Source organism: Phoenix dactylifera, chromosome 17, assembly GCF_009389715.1.
Source record: "Phoenix dactylifera cultivar Barhee BC4 chromosome 17, palm_55x_up_171113_PBpolish2nd_filt_p, whole genome shotgun sequence".
Taxonomy (NCBI): Eukaryota; Viridiplantae; Streptophyta; class Magnoliopsida; order Arecales; family Arecaceae; genus Phoenix; species Phoenix dactylifera.
In genome coordinates, this window is record NC_052408.1 from 10,461,442 (window position 1) to 10,482,848 (window position 21,407).

The 21,407-nt window shown below is 38.0% G+C and overlaps 2 protein-coding genes and 1 pseudogene across 4 annotated transcripts; 1 reads left to right on the forward strand and 2 right to left on the reverse strand.

The window, feature by feature from the left end:
• Positions 1–5,770: 5,770 nt before the first annotated feature.
• On the forward strand, positions 5,771–12,658 carry LOC103711845 (protein PHOSPHATE STARVATION RESPONSE 2-like). 3 transcript variants are annotated; one of them, XM_026806494.2, is made up of 8 exons: positions 5,771–5,958; positions 8,225–8,916; positions 9,356–9,566; positions 9,667–9,743; positions 9,834–9,873; positions 10,182–10,239; positions 10,960–11,029; positions 11,935–12,658. In XM_026806494.2, exons 2-8 carry the CDS (start codon positions 8,314–8,316, stop codon positions 12,307–12,309), a joined length of 1,434 nt encoding a protein of 477 aa, XP_026662295.1. In that variant the 5' UTR covers positions 5,771–5,958; positions 8,225–8,313; the 3' UTR covers positions 12,310–12,658. The 3 variants fall into 3 exon arrangements, with proteins under 3 accessions (XP_026662295.1, XP_008796364.1, XP_008796363.1); XM_008798142.4 differs by having other exon boundaries at positions 5,772–5,958; positions 8,422–8,916; XM_008798141.4 differs by lacking the exon at positions 5,771–5,958 and having other exon boundaries at positions 5,972–8,916.
• An 859-nt stretch (positions 12,659–13,517) lies between these two features.
• Positions 13,518–18,765, reverse strand: LOC103711844 (annotated as a pseudogene).
• Positions 18,766–20,068: 1,303 nt separating this feature from the next.
• LOC103711843 (protein PROTON GRADIENT REGULATION 5, chloroplastic-like) lies at positions 20,069–21,008 on the reverse strand. The gene is made up of 2 exons (XM_008798138.4): positions 20,599–21,008; positions 20,069–20,526 (listed from the first exon to the last, which is right to left on the reverse strand). The coding sequence occupies exons 1-2, from the start codon at positions 20,872–20,874 to the stop codon at positions 20,422–20,424; spliced, it is 381 nt and encodes a 126-aa protein (XP_008796360.1). The 5' UTR covers positions 20,875–21,008; the 3' UTR covers positions 20,069–20,421.
• Between the last annotated feature and the right edge of the window lie 399 nt (positions 21,009–21,407).

Sequence of the window (21,407 nt, forward strand, 5' to 3'; positions counted from 1 at the left end):
AGATGTATTTCTATTGGTGGGTTAAATTTTTAGGGCTAGTAAGCAAATTGGTGGAGAATTCTAATTACTTGAATTTGTATATTCAGATTGGGCTACTGAATTTTTCTTATAATTGTTGGAGACTATTGGATGTGTTAATTTGAACTCAAGTCTCGGTTTATGATCAAACTAGAAATTTTTGTCATTGTAAAATACAAAATTGAGTAGAAATTTTGATTTTGAGATGCTTATGTGAGTTATTATGTGTAGCATTGATCATAGACATTAAGAATTTTGGTGAAAAAGAATTTGGAGGTTGATAGGGTTAATTCCTACTCATAGTGATATTGGCTCAACAGTTCTAACCCATTGAATTTGAAGTAAATTCTGTTGGAAGGAAAATCAATGTAGATTTTCTAATTAAATTGCTAAAGGAATACAAGAATTACCCCTTTAAATTAAACCTAGATATTTTTGGATTCTAAGAAGGTTGTGGAGATCACATAGTGACCTTAAACTTGACTAAAGGATTGGGGGTTAGTTATGGTAAGTATACTCTATATAAATTGAGGACAAAAAGATCTAGAGGTTTTGCTCTAGTTCTACTTGGAAATTTGAAATTTGGAGTTTTTTTAGTCTTAATGCAAAGTGATACTTTAGTCAGAAATCATTTGTGACTTTAGAGAATTAAATGAATTAAATCAGAGTGTGCAGCGGAAGTCTGGTGGTTTGACTTATTTTGAAACTGGTTAAGATCATTAATATTTGATCTAAAAGGCATTATGATGAAATACTTGAGTTAGTTTCAGGAGAATGTTGTTGATTCTATGGATCTCTTATTTGTTGGGATGATGTAGGGGAGAGGAAAATTCTGGGTCCAGAGATTATTCAGTAGACAGTGGAGAAGGTTCAGCTGATCAGAGAACGACTTCGGGCAGCTCAGAGCAGACAGAAGAGTTATGCTGATATCAGGAGGCGGGAATTGGAATTTCAGGTCGGAGATCATGTGTTCCTCAGAGTATCCCCTTCTAAAGGGATCATGCGGTTTGGAGTTCGAGGCAAGCTCAGTCCGAGATATGTGGGACCCTTCGAGATTCTCGAGAGAGTTGGATCTGTTGCTTATAGACTGGCACTTCCACCTGCTCTATCGGGAGTTCATTCTATTTTTCATGTCTCTATGTTGAGGAGGTACATTGCTGATCCCAGTCATGTGATTGAAGTGGCACCTTTGCAGCTCCGCGCAGATCTTTCTTATGTTGAGCAGCCTATCCGTATAGTGGATAGGAAGGACCAAGTTTTGAGGAGGCGCACGATTCCTTATGTAAAGGTGCAGTGGAGCAATCACAGTGAGAGAGAAGCTACTTGGGAGCTGGAGGAGGAGATGAAAGAGAAGTTTCCTGCCTTGTTCTCGGATTGAGGTATGTTTTAATTTCGAGGACGAAATTTTTTTTTAGTTGGTTAGAGTGTAAGGACCTGAAATTTGGGCCCATTCTTGGGCCCAATGAACTGAAGTCGGCAATGGATGCCGACTTCAGTCTGTTCATCGTGGTCTTCCCACGATGAACACGCCGGCCGAACGGCCAGCGTGATCTCCGCAAGCCCCCCCTCTTCCCTCTCCCCCTCTCTCCCTCTCTCTCTCTCTCTCTCTCTCCCTTTCTCTTTTCTCTGAGAGCCCATCCCTTCCTCTTCATTTTTCCCTCTTCTAGAGATGGTCGCCGGAGCCGTAGGCGTCGCCGGAGCCGCCATCGTCGCCGGGGAACCACTCATCGACGACCGGAGGTGAGCAAGACAACATAGATCTATTTTTTTGGATTTAAGGGCGAGAGAAACGATGGGGAATCAGTAGGTTTTATTTCCCCTATTTCGGGGAATTTCCTTTGTGAGATTCGGCCGGCCGACGGCGGCCGGCCGGGGTCAATCCGGCCGAAACGAGTTCGGCCGGAGATGGGTGAACGGGGGCCGGGCTTCCAGCCCCGGTCTCCCTCTCTTTCCTCCTTTTTCTTCCTCTCCTTCTCCTCTCTTTCTTCTCTTCATCTCCTTCCGCCGCCTGTGACAGCAGAGTGGCCGGCGGCGGCTGGCCGAGCGCCGCCGCCGAGGACCACGGTCGACCGCCGAGGGCCGACCGGAGCCACCAGCCACCCCCCCTTTTTCTTTCTTCTTCTTCTTCTCCTTCTTCTTCCTCTTCTCCTTCTTTTTCTTCTTCTTCTTCTTCTTCCGGCTGGGTGTTTTTCCTTGCATCGATTTCCGTGCTTGATTTGTGAACCAGATCTTGGACCGGGTTCAAACTGTGAACCGGTTTCACCTATGCTGTGAATAGGGTTTGATCCGAGTTGGAGTGAATGGGTTTTGGTTAGGGTCTGAACCTGAGTCAGGAATTTGGGTTAGCCTGGTGTGAGTATAAACTGATTCATCAGGATTTGATCTAATCTGGTCTGATCAAATCTGGTTTGGGTTGGGTTGGGGAATCTGTGTTGGGCTGAGTTGAACCTCATTGGATCTGTGGGCTGGTTTGGTTTAGGCCCGAGATCTGATTTGGACCTGTAATCTGGTTTGGTTCATTTGGGCCTAATCTGTGTTGGGCCACAATGGGTTTGGGTCTAAAGAATTCTGATTTTTGGGATCTAGTTTACTTATTCTTGGATCTATGAACTTAGGAGTTTAGGGGATTGGAATTAGTTTAAATTATGTTTCTTAATTAATTAAATAATTAATATTTATGTTTAATCAGGGGTTCGTGATATCTGTGGCAGGGATTTTTAAGCGAGCCCAGGTAGGTAACCTTGCTTAAAGTATGATTTACATGTACTATGCATATGTGTGATTATTTCCAGCATATTGATATGTTTTATATTCTTGGCAGTATTATCATTTAGAAGCATGTTTTTGACTGTAAATCGATCATCTGAAAATCTATTATGCATATATATTGGTTTTGAAAACTTATGTTTATATTAAGTTTGATTGTTGGAATTTGTGGATGTGATTTTGGAGACCGCGTGACTATTGTCTAGGATTCCCGCCAATGGGGTGGAAACGTTGGCCCTGTCGACTTGTATGAGGAGCTAGTTCCGGCACTATGGGGTGTTTTGGCTCTGCGGAGCATGCTCTGAGGAGCAGAGATTGGGGCACCCTGGGGTGCAGCACTGCGGTGCAGGGCTCCATTTGGAGCAGAGTGTTGACACTTCGGTGTGACCATGCCACTGGGTGATGTGGCCGTAGTCATGCGGTAGATATGTGGATTATGTTATGCGTGATATGATAGACTAAGATGGTATATATATATATATTACTTGAGTATCGGATTGGTTTGCGGATCATCATATTTATTTGTGCACATGACCTGTAGTTATATTGCATATGCTTTAATACATGTTATCGTGACTTTATGCATGTTGTTACCTACTGAGCTGTTGTAGCTCATATCTGTTTTTGACATAATTGCAGGAGATGATTGATGGGGGATTCGGGAGGAGAGGACTTATGACATTGGACATAGATAGATTTAGATTCATTTTGTCATAAGTAATTGATCTTGTAAATAAATGTTACCAACTTTATTTGAGACATTTGTAATTGAATTATTGATTTGATTATCATAAATGATAGATTTTTAGTATTGATATTGTGATCTGATGTTGTGACTTGAGTGTCTGATTATTCAGCCTTGCACGCCCGTGCGGTCCGCCGTGCGGGTGTGCGGCGTCTGGCGCGTCCCGGGCCTAGGTTCGGGTTCGGGGCGTGACAGGTGTCACACCAGCTCTTTATACAAGTGTGTGATTGGATATTTCCAAGCTTTTAAATTCTTATACATATGCTAATATTTGCTCCATGAATTTATCTAAATTATTGTTGGTTTAGAAAATTGAACGGTCCTCTTAATTTTGCCCCATTTGGATTTGAATAAAAATTGGACTGTCGAATTGGAATTTACACTTATACTTTTGATTATGATCCTTGGCTGTGATCTTTTCCAACAACAACAACAAAAAAAAAAACTTTGGGATATGATTTATTCTATTAGATACAGTGGCATTTCAAGATCACACTTTTGAGGTGCCTCTGATTCCATTCTCTATTCCTGCTTTCAGTTTCGTTTTGGATAACCTTCTGAAATGACTGCGTATCCAACCAATCTGTAGTTGTAAATGTCTCAAGTAGTTTTCCCCATGAAATATACTGTCCTAGTGCGAGGCATAGTGCAAGAATACTAAGCTAGTGCTGGACAGATTCGATTTCATGCTTAGTATCATCAACAGGTGTAAATATGCTTTCATCCGTCACATTTGTTCTCACCAACTCTAAAGGTTAGCTTTCCATCAAACCAACAAAAAAAAAAAAATAATCTAGAAGTTATCTTGAACATGGAAGACTTATTCTTTCCGATCTGCTGGTCATCATGGTATTATTCTGTTAATCCTCCAGCATGAAGGCATTGCGAGTTGAGAACCTGCCTCATGCTCTAGACCTTTCAAGAAAGAGAGGGAAAGGGCATCTTGGATCCTTGTAACTGCTGCTGCTGATGCTGATAGCCATGTGAAGGGAGAACCTCCATATCAAATACAGTCTTATATACTTGCCATATCTTCATGGTGTGAAACTGGAGGTGGCTGGAATAGGAAGAAGAAACAGTAATATAATAATTCAGGATCATACCTAAAAAGGCTAGCTGAAAGGTATTATTTGGATTTCTTGATAAGATCTACTCAGCGAATAATCGACATGGAACCACCCATACAAGTCCTCACAGCCCAACCTTTTCGTCATTTTTTTTAACCTATAAACCTAACAGACCCAGCTCCTTGAGCCCATGAGGTTTTTTTCAGTAATTTCTGCTTTAAGATTTACAGCTATTAAAAGCAAGATGGGCGTTAATAGGCACTGATTGATTTCCTTTTTCCTTTTATTTTTTTTGGGTGTTCACCTTAAAAGCTTGGAGGCCATTATTTGGAGCAACTATGAAAAGCTTGGAGATAAGACACCTTAACATAGCAGCAAATACAGGACAGCAATTGCCTTATCTTGGAGGCCTCTCATTATGTTGCTGCATATACATAAAACATTTTAATAATACAATTATGCAGCAAGACTAATGATAATTAGTTTATATTTCTCTCCTTAATATCCAAGTATTTTTTAAAAAAATTAAAATCTGAAAGAAAAACAAAATATGTAGTCCGGCTCAATAAAGCTTTATATTAATCTAACATTTTTTTCTTCATTCAGATGCAAGCGGCATTACAAATTGGATATCGATTTGGGTTTGGGTCAGGAACATGTATAAGCCATGCGGTTGACACGTTGGCTCTGTCATTAGGTTAGATCTAAATTAAAAGATTTTATGAATTATCAAATGGTGGGGATTGGCCTATGGGAGGGCTGGCTGTCTTTTTTTTTGGGGAAGCTGAGATGGAATTCCTTTTTTTTTTTTTTGCTAGAAAAAAGAGAGAAGGGGGGAAGGAAGGAAGAAACTCATCCCTGCGTAGCAGTCCTCACTAGGCCCCCATTCCGCTAGGAGAATATTCGATGCGAGCAGAAATGACCGTATATTGGGTATCCCAGCCGGTTTTACTTCTATCCTTCTATCCGTAGATCCGGCTCGATTATTCCTATGGGCTCCAACATAAATTTTTTGTATAAGTACGCCATACTTGGCACTATCGAAGCTATTAGTGGACCAATAAGCTCTTTCAAACTTCATATCTAAGTAAAAAGCATTCGGTCACATAATTTAATAATTTAATCGACCTCAGGGCATTTCAAACTTAGAGCTATTTGGTTGGAAGCCCACTGAGGTGGCAGCGAGATGGAATTCTTCCGTGCCCCACTGGACTCGGCGTATTTCCTTCCCTTCTCCTCCTGCTCCTCGAGGATGCCATCTGCCGTCCGACAGCAGCGAAAAAATAAAAGAAGCTTCCTACTTTCCGCTTTCTTCTTCTTCTTCTTCTTCTTCTAGGCTTCCTGCTTTCGGTCCCGGGCGAGGTAAGAATTCTGAAGAACCCACCGAGACTTGAGCGCTCTCTCTGTCTCTCTGCGCTCCTTTCGCTTGTTTTTCGTTTTCTTTCGGGCGGACTCCATCACCACCTCGAAGAGTTCTTTCGGTTTTTTTAATTTCTCTTTTGGATATCTCGATTCTGTTCTGCCTTTTTTTTTCTAGTACTAATATTTTCTTTGTTCGTAACCAATGGATAAAGATTCGTGAAGTGAATTCCTATCAAGAAGATTACGTGGTGTATTTCTTTTGGTCGAATAGATGAAAGTTGACCAACTGTATACAAGTTTTTGTTTTTTAGGGAAAAAAATTGGTGCGTTTTCATGTCTTCCCATAGAGTAGTTGCCTGTTTCTATCTGGTTCTATGGAAATCTGAATAATCTAGCACCACATCCTTGTTGGTGACATGGTGTTCGGTGCTGATGCCAAGTTTCGCGCGAAACAGGAAAGGGTCACCAGTCTTTAATAAAGTATATATCATTTTGGGGAACCAAGACGGAAATCAGATTACTGTTTCTTGGATTCCTCTTGCTATAATATAGTGGCAGGCCGTATCTTTTGGCAGCTCGTATGATCATCTTTGTAATTCTAATAACTAGAATTTAATACAAGGTGTTAGTACGTAAATGATTGCGTTATAGGTTAGAACATAGCCTACATAGGAGAAGAAACTCGGTTAATGGAAAACCCTCGTTGACGGCCAACAAGAACAAACCACAAAGGTTCGAGTGATGATACTGAACTAGCATGGTTTTGTCCTCGAATGCTACATTTATGGGATGCAATATGCCAGAGAGGATCAATTGCTCTCGTAGATTGCGCTCAGCTGCTCAAGAGAGTTCCTCTGCAGCTTAGTCATCTCTCCCTTGAAGAAAATATTTTTAAGATGTTTTGTGCAAGTGATGCCAAGGTACTTGCTAGTTTAATGCATTGCCAGACTCAGGAAGTAATAGTGATCTGCGGAGGCTCTTCCTATGTAATTGAGACTGAAGACCTGAAACTATAGTTTGCACAAACGTATCTGCGAGTTGGGCAATCAATAAATAGTAAGCAATATGGAACCATGCTTGTCTTTGCAGCACTCATGAATTACATTTTTCTCCTTGCTATTGAGAAAGCTATGCATGTGTGGTTGTATTTTCAGTAGAAATGATAGGAAAATTGAGAAGAACGTTAAAAACTAGTGGAATTCCAGTGTTAAGGCTTTGAAAGATTGAATAAAAGTGAATCAGAGGTTGGCTTCATCATGGTCAAGCCCAAACACATGCATTCTATCTCTTCTTTGACTGTGTCTGACCTGTTACAGACTGAAAAGAGGCAGTGTCTGAGTTGTGGCCATCATAAACTAATACTCATCACTGTTAATATATGTAGACCATTGACATGAATAACATCATGCTCCAGTTGCTTCCACTTGTATCACAGGCATAATAAATAAGCTTTGATCTGTTATATTTATGCTGGTCAATTTTAGAAGCTATGGAAGGCAAGATTTTGATCAATGTCTTCCATTACTTTCTCCTTTTCTTGCCTTTATATTTCTATTTAGATTTCTAATGTCAATATATTTTTTGTTATTTTCTCAGTCACTATAGAACCATCTCTTCTTTTTCTTCTTTGAATATAACTAAGTTCTTTTTTCAAGTTATGAAATATACTCTTGTAACAAAATATAGCTTGTTTGAACCTTTCTTTTTTAATTACTTCTCCTGCTGAAACTAGTAGTGGTTGCAATATTGATAATCATGAACATGCTTTGGTCAATAGTCTTAAACTCTTTGTTCTAATAACTCATGATTAGCCTTGTTTGGCATATTTTTGATATATTTGATTTATGCTCTTTATATCTTTTCCACTTCTCATAATGATGCACTTTTTCCAGTAAGTTGCATAGGTCTTATCATCTCAATTAGTACAAGAAATATCAAAGTAATATTGATGCATATAATTGTGAGCACGCAGTGTCGAACACGTAGCATGAAGGACTGGATATAAGATGGCAATCTAAGAATGGACTGGGTGTTAATTTTTTCTTTATTAATTTTATTTTCTTTTACTTAGTAATAGAGATCGACAGTTAGCTCCGATTGATGCATATCCAATAAAGTCATTACATGAAAGTATATTTTAATGTTCCTGTTGTGTATAATGTTGTAAAAATTCCAAAGAACTTAGCATTTTTCATTTCTAGTTTTTCTGACTTCTTCTTTGTCTTAGGCATATAGTCTGTGATTTTTTTCCCCTAAAATTTAACAGGGGTGATTACTGATGGCCTGATAGTGCCTTCTTCTGAATGTGGAAAGGGATTGAGGCTCCAAAAAATTTTATTTCTGCTCAAATGAAATATGAAACAACTTTATAATACAGGAATTTCTGGAATCGTGTCCTCATCTTTACCTGTTCTGCCCATTTCTCTGGAAGAGAAGTATCTCAAACTGCTGGATTCTCAACAGGTTACAATGGAAAGGGAACTGAGAAGTGATCCAATGGCACCGCTTCATACTCCATATGTAAAAAACAATGGGGTTGCCGAACCTTTTTTCTCAACAGCTTCAGGGTTCTCTTTGGATGTTCATTGCACTTCCGTTCCACCCTATGAGAGGCAGCCTGTTTCTGCTTCGTATATTTCTCAACCATCAAGCAGTGCTTTGTCTTTGTCTTCAACATATTCCTCATATTCAGGAACATGTCAACCTTCCATGAGTAATTATCCCAAAGAGTCTGCTGAAATTACCTGGTATTCGGATTCACTTCAGGGAGTTCTTGATTATTCTGATAATGTCAATACTGTGAATGATCAAATCCAAAGCAACTGTGTTATGACGTCTGACAACCTTATAAAGCAAAATGAATGGCCAGATCTGACAGATTTAATGAATGGTGATTGGGGGGAGTTCCTGGATAACAGAGATGCAACTGAACCTCAGCCAAAGGCATCTGACTTGCATGTAAGGAGGGGATATTTTATTTAATTTTATGTTACAGATATAATTCTAGAAATGATACTGCTATCTGGGAAACCTGTGGATTGTCAATCCAACCTCCTGATTGGTTTATGGGATAAAGATAATTACCAAATGAAAATCGTACTCAATAATTTGTATTATAAAATAAAATATATGGTACATAACCTGTCTCTGATAATGAGAGAGAGCTATCCATGTAACAAAACATGGTATTGACTTCCCAGTCAATAATTCAGTGGTTGAGTTCACTCGAGTTTCATTAATAAAATGGCATTTTTGTTGCAAGGGCATCTTGTGATTTGAGAGGAGAAATTTATTGTGGCTAATATGTTGTTACTTTGGGTTATTTATAAATAATATCTATTGTTTTATTGATTTTGATTATATACTGCAATTTTATCTATATTTTCTTGTTGTGCAGGTTGTATATCCAGCAGCACAGGCATCTACAGATTCTTCAGCTTACCATTCACAGATCTATGAATCAGTTCATTCTCATTCTGGTGAGCAATGTGCTGTCGGTAGTCTCTCTTCTTCTGCCAATGCTGCTCCAGCCAAGCAACGCATGCGGTGGACCCCAGAACTCCATGAATGCTTTGTAGAAGCTGTTAACAAGCTTGGTGGTAGTGAAAGTAGGTAACTGCTGTTCCTGTATCTAAGGAAGAAAAATAGTGATATCTTAGGTGACTATTTAAGTTCTTTATCTTGATATGTTGTAGCTTTTTCTTACAGAAGCAACCCCTAAAGGTGTGCTGAAGCTAATGAATGTTGAGGGCTTGACCATATACCATGTCAAAAGCCACCTGCAGGTCGGTGCTTGGGTATTCTTTTATATATGTGTATACTTGATTAGTTATAACATTTGATGATATGTGATAGATCTTTATATTGTGGTGCAGAAATACAGAACTGCTAGATACAGGCCAGAATCATCTGAAGGTTTTTCAATAGTTTACTTAATATCAAACTTTCATTGAATAACATTGTTAAAGCTTCTAGAAACTTTCTATCTTGAACTAACCATATTAAAAGCCACCTAATCCTCCCATTTGCTTATTCAGAGTCTGCATGTCTACTAATATGTTAAAAAGCTTTGCTATGTTACACTTAAAAAACTCAGAATTCATTTATTTTGTTTGTAGCCATGATCATAATGTGGCAGCCTCTCTGTATTCACAAGTATCTTATGGAAGATCGGCAGCATTTTTCTGAATTTTTTTTATTTTTTGCTTGCACTTGTGTGGCAGGAACATCAGCAAAGAAGATCACTCCACTTGAAGAAATGCCGTCTCTAGATTTGAAGACGTGAGTTGACCATCACTCGCGATGTAACTGTGCTTGCTAATTTTGGTGTAGCCCACCTGTTATATAGTGCTATTTTTCCAAGTAATTCCACAGTTTGTCATCTTAAAAAAGCAATTTAAGTGCAGTGATGAAAATTCAAAACTATAACAAATTTAAATTAGCAAATGTTGTAATTCTCATAAACTTAAGTCCAAAATTTATTGTCTGAATTCTTTGTGGCTTGACACTGGTGTGAATAGTGCTAGCTCCACACTTCCTTGATATCTTATTTTATTTTGGCCCTTTATGGCTTTTTGGTTGGCCGCAAATTTTAAATAAACATACGGAAAAAAAAATCTGATTTGGGGGTTTTTAAGAAAAGTTTATGGTTCCTATGCATCCATAAAAAGTGTTTTCAGGTTATATGAACTGCCTGATTTCATGAAAAGTAACTAAAGAAAAACTTCATAAACTTCACAGATTATTATGCTTTTTGTTAACCTCTTTTTGTAAAATGTGAATGGCCTTAATATTACCTTTGACTCTCTATTCCACAATGTCCTCCCTTTTTTATTTTCTTACATTTTCTGGTTCTTTTTCTGGATAATTTACTTTAAAATCTACTTGATTGTTAATATTGGCGTGGAAACAGCAGCATTTGATCGCTTCCAGTAATTCTCAAAGAAAATGTAGTTTGTAATACTGCTTTTAGGGCTAATCCTGTCCATCTTCTATTGACAGTGGAATTGAAATCACTAAAGCATTGCGGCTCCAGATGGAAGTCCAGAAACGACTTCATGAACAACTTGAGGTATTCAATAATGGTTGAATTGGATGTGGCATTGAAAACTTTCAATGTTATATATGAATATATTTGGTGTTTAAGTTATTTAATTGATTCTGAAGTACATTGATATCTAGCTGAATACCTTTGTGTGTGGCTAGCCTCTTAAGAAATCAGAAGCGGGACATCATTATCCTTTTTTACAAACGATCCATGTATGTCTTTTACATACATGGTCTTTTTCTGATGCTGACTCTAGATGGCAATGCTTGGTAATATGCGTTGCTTGGGTTGATCTTTGCATTTCTAACGGCTCTGTCTTCCTTGAGGTCGCTGTAGTTGAGGAATTCAACAGGCTTCATCCTTTTCATAATGAATGGCTTCTGGGTGCTACTGCACAAATTTTATGCTATCTGCTGTTGATCCAAGTTCTTTTCTCTGTCAAATATTGATGAGTTGCTACAATGCAACGCCTATGTAGTCCCAGTGCATGTTGGGTGTCAGGCCAGGTTGCTTAAAAAGTCGGTGCCTTACGAATGAACATGCCTAAATCTAACCTTTTTCCCACCATGGGTGACCATGCTTGCAGTTAGCTCATGAAATCTATAAGTTCATAAATATAATGTAAGTAGATATTTTAACATCGGGAATTGAAATTGCTATCCTTTTTTGTGGAAATTTTTTTTAATAAAAAAAAACTACATTTTTGCGTTAGAATTACCTTTTTTTTCAAAAAAAAGTAGCTTAACATGTGGATTATGTAAACATTTTATGGACTCAATAAATAAAGGTAGATCATGACTAAAAACTTAGGTCAATTTTTATTTTTAAGCATTTTATGTTAAATAAATTATTAAATAAAATATAGTTTTTAGGCGATCTGTATAAATTAGGGTAACATCAACATTTTTCACAATGCTCTTCCTCGACAGATTCAAAGGAAACTGCAGTTGCAAATTGAAGAACAAGGAAAGTACCTTCAGATGATGTTCGAGAAGCAAGGCAAGGCAGGCAGTGACAAGCTCAAGGCACCATCAAATGAAGAAGATCCCTCCTCCCAATATTCTGACCTATCACATAATGTCACCAAAGATGGGATATCAGAAAAAGATCGAGCTGAAACAGAAAATGGCCCTTCTGGTGCAAGTATCCTAGAAGAATGTTCGCGACAGGTAGGGGACAAGCAGAAGATCGTTGAACCTGATGCTGATATGAGATCAAATACGATTAGGTCTCATTCCTCACCTCACAAGCGTGCGAGGAGCCATGATGCAGATGTGTCATCCGCTACATCAGCATTTTACTAACGAAATCATGCTCTGATGTCTTGTGAATAAAGCAAGTTTAGTACAATCAGGATTTCAAGATGACTTGACTTGCAGAAGTTGACCTGTACCAGTGATTGTTGATGAAGTGCTTTCTTCATATTTTGATAAATAACAAGGGCTAGGATTTAAAGCTTGAGTTTACTATCTAAAATTTCATGTTTCAGATCTGTTGAAGCAATGAATAGCTTTTGGGAGCAAGTTTTTTAAGGCAGAAATGCTGTTACTTGAAAGAGAGATTTATTGTATGAACCGCTGACTTACTCTGTCAAATTTCCTCTGAGAAGGTTACTTTGATAGTATGGATCCCTTACAAGGCCGCATTCGTACTTATGTGCTTGTTTATTTTAACTAGCTTAGTTTTCACCGACTTGCAGCATTGTTGTCAAGGGGTTGTCGCTCGGTCTGTGATCTTACACCATCAAATTCAGACTGCATCTCCTCTCTTTCATTTTACTGTTTCCCTCTTTGTTTCAGTTTCTTATCTAATAATTTTTTATTAGTTGTAGTAAGAATTTATCGAATGGCAGTCTTCGGCTGGCAAAGTTGTTGGATTGAAGCAGTCTTCCTGGTTGCAAGTCCATGGGCAGTTGGGAAATGATGAATTTCATCTCCTGGGGAAGTAGAATGGGTTGCAACTATCTGTTTCTCAGAATGTGGACTTAAAAGTGATCTTGTTGCATATGTTCTTTGTTGGTTGCACTTGTAGTGTATGCCTCAAAATTGGATTTTGTTGTTGCACTTGTAGTGTATGCCTCGAAATTGGATTGGCAAGAGACCAAGATCAGATGTTGGCATGCATGTAGTTTGAATTTTCGGTTGAGATGTTTGAAACTTTTTTTGAAAAAAATGTCACAGGACCCTTTTCTCAATAAACGTAAAGCCCCCCTTGCATCCAGAGAATGTGAAGATGCCCTCACCACAACTTTCCATATTTCTCGTTTCATAATTGTGGAAGTTTCCACAGCAAGCGCTTCAGTTGTAACTGAGGGGTTTAAAATGATCTCCTTGGCCAGGCGGCTGTTAGGGATCTGAAATCTGAATTTCATAAGAATGATGATACATGAGCCTGTATATAGATCAAATATTGTAGTTAACCCTAAAAAGCTCTCTCTGAACAATTCCAGTTAGCAGAAGGTCTCTCCACATAAATCAGCCACCCAAATAGGCATAGCACAAGCTAAATAGAATTTATTCACCAACTGTCATAGTTTCATAAATATTCTCTGTAAAAGTTAGAAAACATGAACTGTTGCCAATTGAGAAATAATGCATCAAGTTTTTGGAGTAGATTAAACTCACAAAAGAATTGTTACAGACATCCATCATTGCCCTTGCCTAAACTGTTTTCAATTCACAGCAATATATATCACAAGAACTCATTATTGACCTCTCCCCTTCCACATTGATAAATTCTAAAATAAACCAAAAATTCAATTAGTTGACAACATCAACAATCAACTTCCTTGACTTCAGAACTGACCACCTCAGTCGCCGATAGTATGCAGCTTGGAGAAGAGCAAGTGACAACAAGAAGATCCATTTGAACCCCATCTACATGAAAAAGAAAAAAAAACAGCACAATACTAATCATGAAGGAGTGATCGAAAATGAACACTAGAAACGTAAAAGACACTACAACAAAACCTAATTACCAGTTTCCTCTCTTCCATTTCAGGTTCTGCTGCCCATGATAAGAAAGTAACAACATCCTTCCCCATCTGCGATGACAATGGAAAAAATTAAGTAATAGAAGTAATGTGAAGTTGCAGCATAAATACATTTCAGAAAGGCAAATAAAAAGAAACATAAACATGAAAAGTTAGGAATATTGCCTGTGATTCAGTTGCTGGGGTACCATCTTCATACTCGACTGCACCGTCGATAAGCATTTTGGGCATTGCAATTGCACCACCAGGGAAGTAAGGGTTGTAGTACAGACCATCTCGAATCTGAAAGTCCCAGATAAGTTGGTTAGCATATTCACTCAATTGACAGACACTGCAGCATTCATTATAACATTTGGATTTTGGACCTTTGCTGCATATGGTAAAGTGCAAAAGTGAACATCTCTTCACTATCCATAAGAACACATATGTATAAATATGATAATAACAGAAATGATATTGTTCAGGAGAGAGAGAAATGCTTGTTTAAAAAACTAAGCATTCTAAGCAAGTTCACCACAAATCTTCACAAATAAAACTCATTATCATGGTAATAGGGGTGAAAGTGGACCGGATGGTATTCAACCGGACCCATTTTCTTATCTGTATCTATCCGAATATAGGTACAAATTTAAGCATCCAACTAATATCCGAATATGTATCCATATCCATCCAAAAAAAACTAATATGCATATGGATAGGCAACTATCCAACCCATATTCAAATATCAGGTTCTATTTGTGATCCTATGTAATCTTATATAGCAGTTGTGAACTTTCAAGTGAAATAAATGGAACTGATTTAATTTACCTTATATTAAGTGATAACTTTGATTTTACGGTTATAAAGTTTAACTATCTGATTTATATCCATACCTATATCCGTACTTTCAGTATCTTCTATGTATTCATATAGTTTAAAACAAATATGAATATGAATTTTAAAATCTGATTAATACCAGTATCCACATCCATATTTGTCAAATATAAATAAATATGAATATGAATATATACTGATATCCAATCCATATTCGATCCATATGCAGCCATACATGTTAAAATCCCAAAACACGAAACTGCAGCTCAAGCATTTTAGAAGAAAACAAAGGTCAAAGTTAGGAAATAAAATCATCATCCAAGCATTTTTTTTTTCCATCAAAATAGGATTCACCATAAAGCACAAAAGCCAAGAAGGCTCATTGAAAGAATGTGGAAATTTTTACTCCAGGTGTTAACCTTGCACCAATCCTTTAAAAAAATTGTGATATTCTTAGTCAAGGCAACTTGAGACATGAGAAGGGCCAATGATGAAACCTAGAAGCCTAATTGTTGGGAAAATAGACCAAGTTTAGTGGTGGCAATTTAAGCTCAACCAACTAGGGAGCAATTCTCCAACATTTCCTTAGACTCGGAATGAGTTTAGATGAAAAGGAGAATGGCAATGTTTGGCATAGGGAAAATGGTTCTCCTCATATGGCATATATTTTAAGCCAAAGGGCCGATTGAAACACAGTCCCATGGAATCTAACACTAAATATGCAAGGAAAAATTATTTTTTAATAGATACGTCCATATAGCTAATCAGAAGTGCTAGCAATTATCATCTAAAGGCTGTAAAATTCAACATAGGCAAATTGTAACATGAATTATGATGAACATGGAAAAAATGTTGCAGTTAATACTTATAAAACAAAGGAAAAAGTGAAAAACATTACCGAAACACCTGCAGGAGGATCACGGTAACCTGTGAGTAGGGCAAAGACATAGTTTTGTCCACTGTGTCGTGCCTGAAGGAATATAGAAACCAACATTAGTAAAAAAGTACACAAATATATTGATGGAAAAGGAACTCCAGATTTTCAGTAATACTACCTTAGTGATAAGGCTTAAGTCTGGAGGATATGCTCCTCCATTGGCAAACCTTGCTGCTTGTTCATTTGGATATGGCTGAGGGAAACGATCACTTAATTTACCAGGACGTGTAAACATTTCACCTTCATCATTTGCCCATCAACCACCTCAATTTCAGCAGCCATAGCCTTTGTCTCTTCTTCAGTGTATGCCACACCAACAAGATCTCGATATGAAATCAGAGACATTGAATGGCAAGAAGCACAAACTTGTTGGTAAACTTGGTGACCACGCCGAATTCTGCTCAAGTTAATTATAATTAGTATAGCAGTCATTATACATCCACATTAAAATTGTTATACAGCTTGGTTATCTAAAATTATTATACACGTTTTCATTGTGTAGATGAACAAATTGTTGGTTACCTGAAATGGACAGAATTTTTTTTGTGGCTATGCTACTAAGCTACTCAGGTTAGTCATTTAATGTTAACAGAAGGGATCCTTTCAAAGTTTATGCACCATCTCAAAGTATGAAGTCATTCAGAATCAGGTAGTTGAATTAAATTGGTACGGTGAAATAAATTTTTTTACAGAAGCAAGAGAAGTTTTAGTAAACATACAGATAGTGTTCCACTTACGATGCATGGTCATAGGAACTAAGAATGCCTTTGTGAGGCCAAGGATAACTAGGACATGATAGGCCATGCTCAGCTTCATCAGCAGATGCTATAGTAGCAAAGCTCAATATACCAGAAACACCTGCTCCAAGGAATGCCAATGCTCTTAGTGACTTCACACTAGCAGATCCAATACTTTCTTGATCTTGCTTAAACACAAAAGATGGAAGCAAAAGTGGGGCCTGCACAAAAATGATAGATGGTTAAATGCACTAAGAATGGAAATAATACAATGCAATGCAAGTTGACCAGAGAATGTCACAAATGCTAGAACATATAACTCCTTTGAACCAAAAGAATATAATAATTGAAAAGCCCATCAGTAATTTTTGTTCTTCTCCAACTGCTCCAAAACAAGCTTCATCTATTTGCGAAATGAAGATCAAGTATATGGGTGAAGGAAGCAAATGTTGGGGGGGGGATGCTTACAGATGATTGAAATTGAGGTCTCCTCCTCAAAAGCTGGTGGATGGCTCTTCCTGCAACCATTTTTGTGAACTCTTTGAAGAGTGAAGATCAAGCAGCTCTGCATATGCAATAAGAGAGCAGACAACAAAAGGCATGTGAAATTTCATCGAGGTATGTTCAAGTTGTCGCCTTTGGAACAGTGCACAAAGAGGAGAAAACAATTCTACATACATTAATCTCCGAAAATAAATACAAAAATACAATATGGAAAAGATTTGAATTTTCCAAGGCAGAGTGTGCTGACAGATATTACTCTCTATTAGGATGCTACAATATGTGCATTGGTGTCCATTTAAACTTTATATCTATCAGCTAGTTTATAATCCAAGAAGTCTTGTTTTTCATCCCATTTACATTTACAAGTCCATCAAATATTGCATGCTGAAAAGTTACTTTTATGTTTGAATATCATTCTGCCAATATGTGTTAGTATTCATTGAATTAATACTCTTAGCAATTATCATAGAAGGATACCACTTTCCAGAAAATAATCACCAAAGTAGATATGATCTGTTTCAAGCACTCCATTGATTTGATATCACAGACCACTGAACAATGGCTTTGGACTGAAGCTTCAGAAATGAAGTATGTTCAGTTTTGTTGATTGTTTGCATTTGGGTTGGGGCTAGGTCCACCAGAACAGATCATCCATGGACTAACCACGGAATAAGCACAGTACAGACAAGTTCCCACTTTTCACAGTGAGTTTCAATATAGGGCCAGAAGAGTCTGCATGTCATACTTTCAAATTGGGTAGAACTCACTTTATAATTGTCCACATATTGATATGTGTTAACAAGATCAACAATTTCTCCATATCATAATGGACCAGCCAGGATGATACATGCCCTGCTGTTTCTTAATGGTGCAAAAAACTCCACTTTGGTGTTCTATCTAGAAAACCTAAATTCTGACTCATTCAACCCTATATGTAAATATATATATTTTTTGACTGCAACCCTGTATCTAAATATCAACTTGATTAATCCATCAATCTAAACCTTTAGCCCCTTTGCATCCATTCGGACACCAATATCTCAGCAAAAGAATGCCAATAGGGCATTTCAACAATATATTTTTCACTCTCAAATTGATGAAAGACAATAAACCAGTGCTTTCTTCATTAAATAAATCCTTACATCTGAGATATGACAGGAAGGGACAATCTCGAAGACTTGCTCATAGGCAATAGGGAATGAAAAATGAAGCAAGTCAATCAGCCGACTTTTTCTCCAAATACAACAAACTATTTTTCTCAGATGGGAGGCCAACAGTGCAATAAAATTTATACGAATTAGCACTTCTCAATTAATTATGATCAGCCAACAATAAAAGCTCAATTAATTAAATAAAAAATAAAACTATTCCAACTTGAATCAGCCATGATAAAGTGCCGTAAAGGAAATAGTAAAGAAAAAAAAAAGTCATTTATAGCCACTGATCTCAAAAATGACTCTAATGGCATTTCGAGCACATCTCGACAGTATAAAAAATCGGAGGAAAAAGATAAATCCGAACAAGAAATAGGATTGTGCGAGCTTGTTGGAGTGAATCAAATCGATAAATATATAAGTAGGGGGGTCGGGGTGAACAGACACAGTATGCTTCGATCTACCTGAGAAAGATCGAGAGCGAGCGAGAAGGATCGTGGCTTTCACGCGCCTTGGAACCGATCGGGGAGAGAGCCGGGTAATAGCTAGGGTTTTTAAGATGGATCGAAGGAGGATCGGAACAGCTGGGGTCAGTGGGCGAGGGGAGAAGGCTCCGATATTATGGGGAATGGATCGGCTGGTGGGGTACGAAGTGGGGCAGGTTTGCCCGATGGAGACCGCGCCACGTACACCGATTCCTCGACGGCCACACGACAATCCTGGGTTGGGCCGGGCCGGGCCGGGCGAACACGGGATACGTCGCAATAGCGGGTGTTCAAAATTAACGCCGTAGGCTGTCCATTATTCTTTTTTTATATTTGTTTTTACATAAATACTCTTCTAAAAAATTAAATTCATATAAATACTTTTTTAAAATTTATACTTATTTTTGTACCTTCATAAAATATTATTTTTGCACAATTGCTTCTAACATAAAAGTTCTTCTAACACTGTTAATAAAAACAATATTTATTTTAATTAAAAATAAAATAAAATTTTGAAATTACTTTTTTTGTTTCCATCGTGATCATCTTATAAATATTTCTGTTTGCACATCTATCCATTAAGAATATTTTAATTATTTTAATTTGAAACCATTAATTTTTTAACGGTGTTAGATGATTTGGGTACATATCCAAAAATAAAGATTAAAAAAAAATAGAATAGCAAAACAAGTGTTTTGCGAGGGTATACATATAAATATCAATTTTTGGAGGATATTTATGTAAAATTCGATATTGAGGAGAGTATTCATGCTTGTTTGATACATTTGTACTTTTACATCAAAGGAAACCAACGTTTTTGAAAATAAATTTCTTCAAAGACATTTTTTAACTGAATGAAGAATATTTTCAATAATAATGCATTCTTATGTTACTAACCATCATTTCTATTATAGCATCGTTAAATGACCAAAAATAATTCAGAACCACTTATATTGGGATTGATGTATAACGGCAACTATAGTGGTCGGTAACAATTTTAGAAGAAATGGATTATAATAAGAATGGTGCTGTTATTGAAGCTTGGTTTATACAATACGATTGCTTCTTTCCAAGGAACTAAACCTTGGTTTGTGTTAAAAAGATTTGCATTAATTTGGGCATTCGAAATCCAAATACTAGTTCAGAATTTTTATAATGGACGTTTAGAAACTCAAATGTAATTGTGACATGTCTCAGGAGGTTATTAGAAATATCCTTCATCACCTGGTTGTTGGGAGTAGTTCTGTTTTTTTTTTTTTTGGTAGGGCGAAAAAACCATCTCTTGGAACTTTAGAAACTTTAGTATGATATCACCACTTCCACACTTCACGAGTGGTTATTTCAAAAAATCTCATGATGTCAATTATGAACAAGTGATGAAATAAATTTTCTCAGGAAACCCCTTATAAGAGTAAACGTGACATTTGAGTTCCTTTTTACTCCGGTCCTGAGTCCATCATCGTCGAGCTCAATAAAGATCTAATATTAACAATCCCTTGGAGCATTCTGGTGCTTGATTTCTCTGCACTTCCTGGTTGATGTTTCTTCTCTGTTCTTTCTTGCACTAATTCTTCTGTTATCAACTGGAGGCACTGTGGTGACTAAATCCGACACCATAAAAAACTGCTTCAATCTCACTTAGATCCAGGGAAAGAGATTTTTTGATTTGAAAGCTTTGACAAGTTATGCAAAATCTCACATAGTAATCTCACTTACACCATGTTCCCTTTTCTTGAAAAGAAGAAGAAGAAGAAGAAGAAGAAGAAGAAAACCAAGCTGCTGACAAAATTCATCTTATGCAAGAAAACCAAGCTTTTCTCCATTCTTCTTGGCCAGGCGGATCAGCCCTTGCCTTTGCTTATTATCAGCACCTATAGTCTTGCAGAACTCTGTAATCACCTGCACACAACATACCGCATACCATCAGAATCTCTATTCTTTCCTTTACGTAGCCACTCTATGTGCTAATACCTGTGAATGGAGAGCTATGGCCTTGCCTCGCAGCTGATTGAACCGCTTCCTGCCGAGGATGTTGCGGGTGAGAACGACCAACGGTGCGAAGAGACCTTTGCCTTCGTTGACGTTGCCCATCCTAGGCCGAGACCTTGGAGGCCGAGCAACGCGAACATATGACGGCACTGACTTGGTCAGCGCTGCTCGGTCGTCGCCGGCAAGCGAAGTTGTCCAGCTTCCATGGACGGCGGAGGGCAGGGCTTTGAGCCCTGCGGCCGATATAGAGGCAGCCATGAAGCAGGGAGAGCAGCGCAGGTTTAATTGAAGAAAGAGATGCAGGGGAGGGTAGAGGGGAAGAGAGGTGGGAAGTAGGACGCAATTGGAGCCTTCGGTTTAGAAGCCACACGATGGAAATCTGGATGGATCATTCGTGGTGAGTTTTAGGGCGCGCGGAATGCTTGGCTACGAATCTTCTCACGTGCACTTTTGTACTTGCACGTGAGCGGCTAGCCTTTCACCTGCATGTGGGCCCTGGATGGCATTTGGAGGGTGTCATGCTGGGTACCGTGTCATATGCGTGAACATAGTGTGCTCTACGGTTGAAATGTCATCTCGGCTCTGGGTGATACCAATCAAATATAGCGTGGATCGCTCTGCTGCAAGAGCCTTCTTGTCCTTTCAAAAAGGAAGAAATGAGAAGGGAAAACTTATTAGTTAGGTGAGCGCGCGAAGTACCTTGTCTTATTTGAGGAGTTTAGCTCTTTCAATCGATCATGGTTTCAATACATGTTATGTTATAAACGATTCCATACCGTCCTTTGCATGGT

Bases quoted from the DNA above. Each gene is read 5' to 3' on its own strand.
- LOC103711843 (XM_008798138.4), bottom strand. From the start codon at position 20,874: ATGGCTGCCTCTATATCGGCCGCAGGGCTCAAAGCCCTGCCCTCCGCC. The intron at 20,527-20,598 runs GTATTAGCACAT...TGTTGTGTGCAG, and splicing joins CCATAGCTCTCCATTCACAG to GTGATTACAGAGTTCTGCAA.
- LOC103711845 (XM_026806494.2), top strand. From the start codon at position 8,314: ATGAAACAACTTTATAATACAGGAATTTCTGGAATCGTGTCCTCATCT. The intron at 10,240-10,959 runs GTGAGTTGACCA...TTCTATTGACAG, and splicing joins CCGTCTCTAGATTTGAAGAC to TGGAATTGAAATCACTAAAG. The intron at 11,030-11,934 runs GTATTCAATAAT...CTTCCTCGACAG, and splicing joins GACTTCATGAACAACTTGAG to ATTCAAAGGAAACTGCAGTT.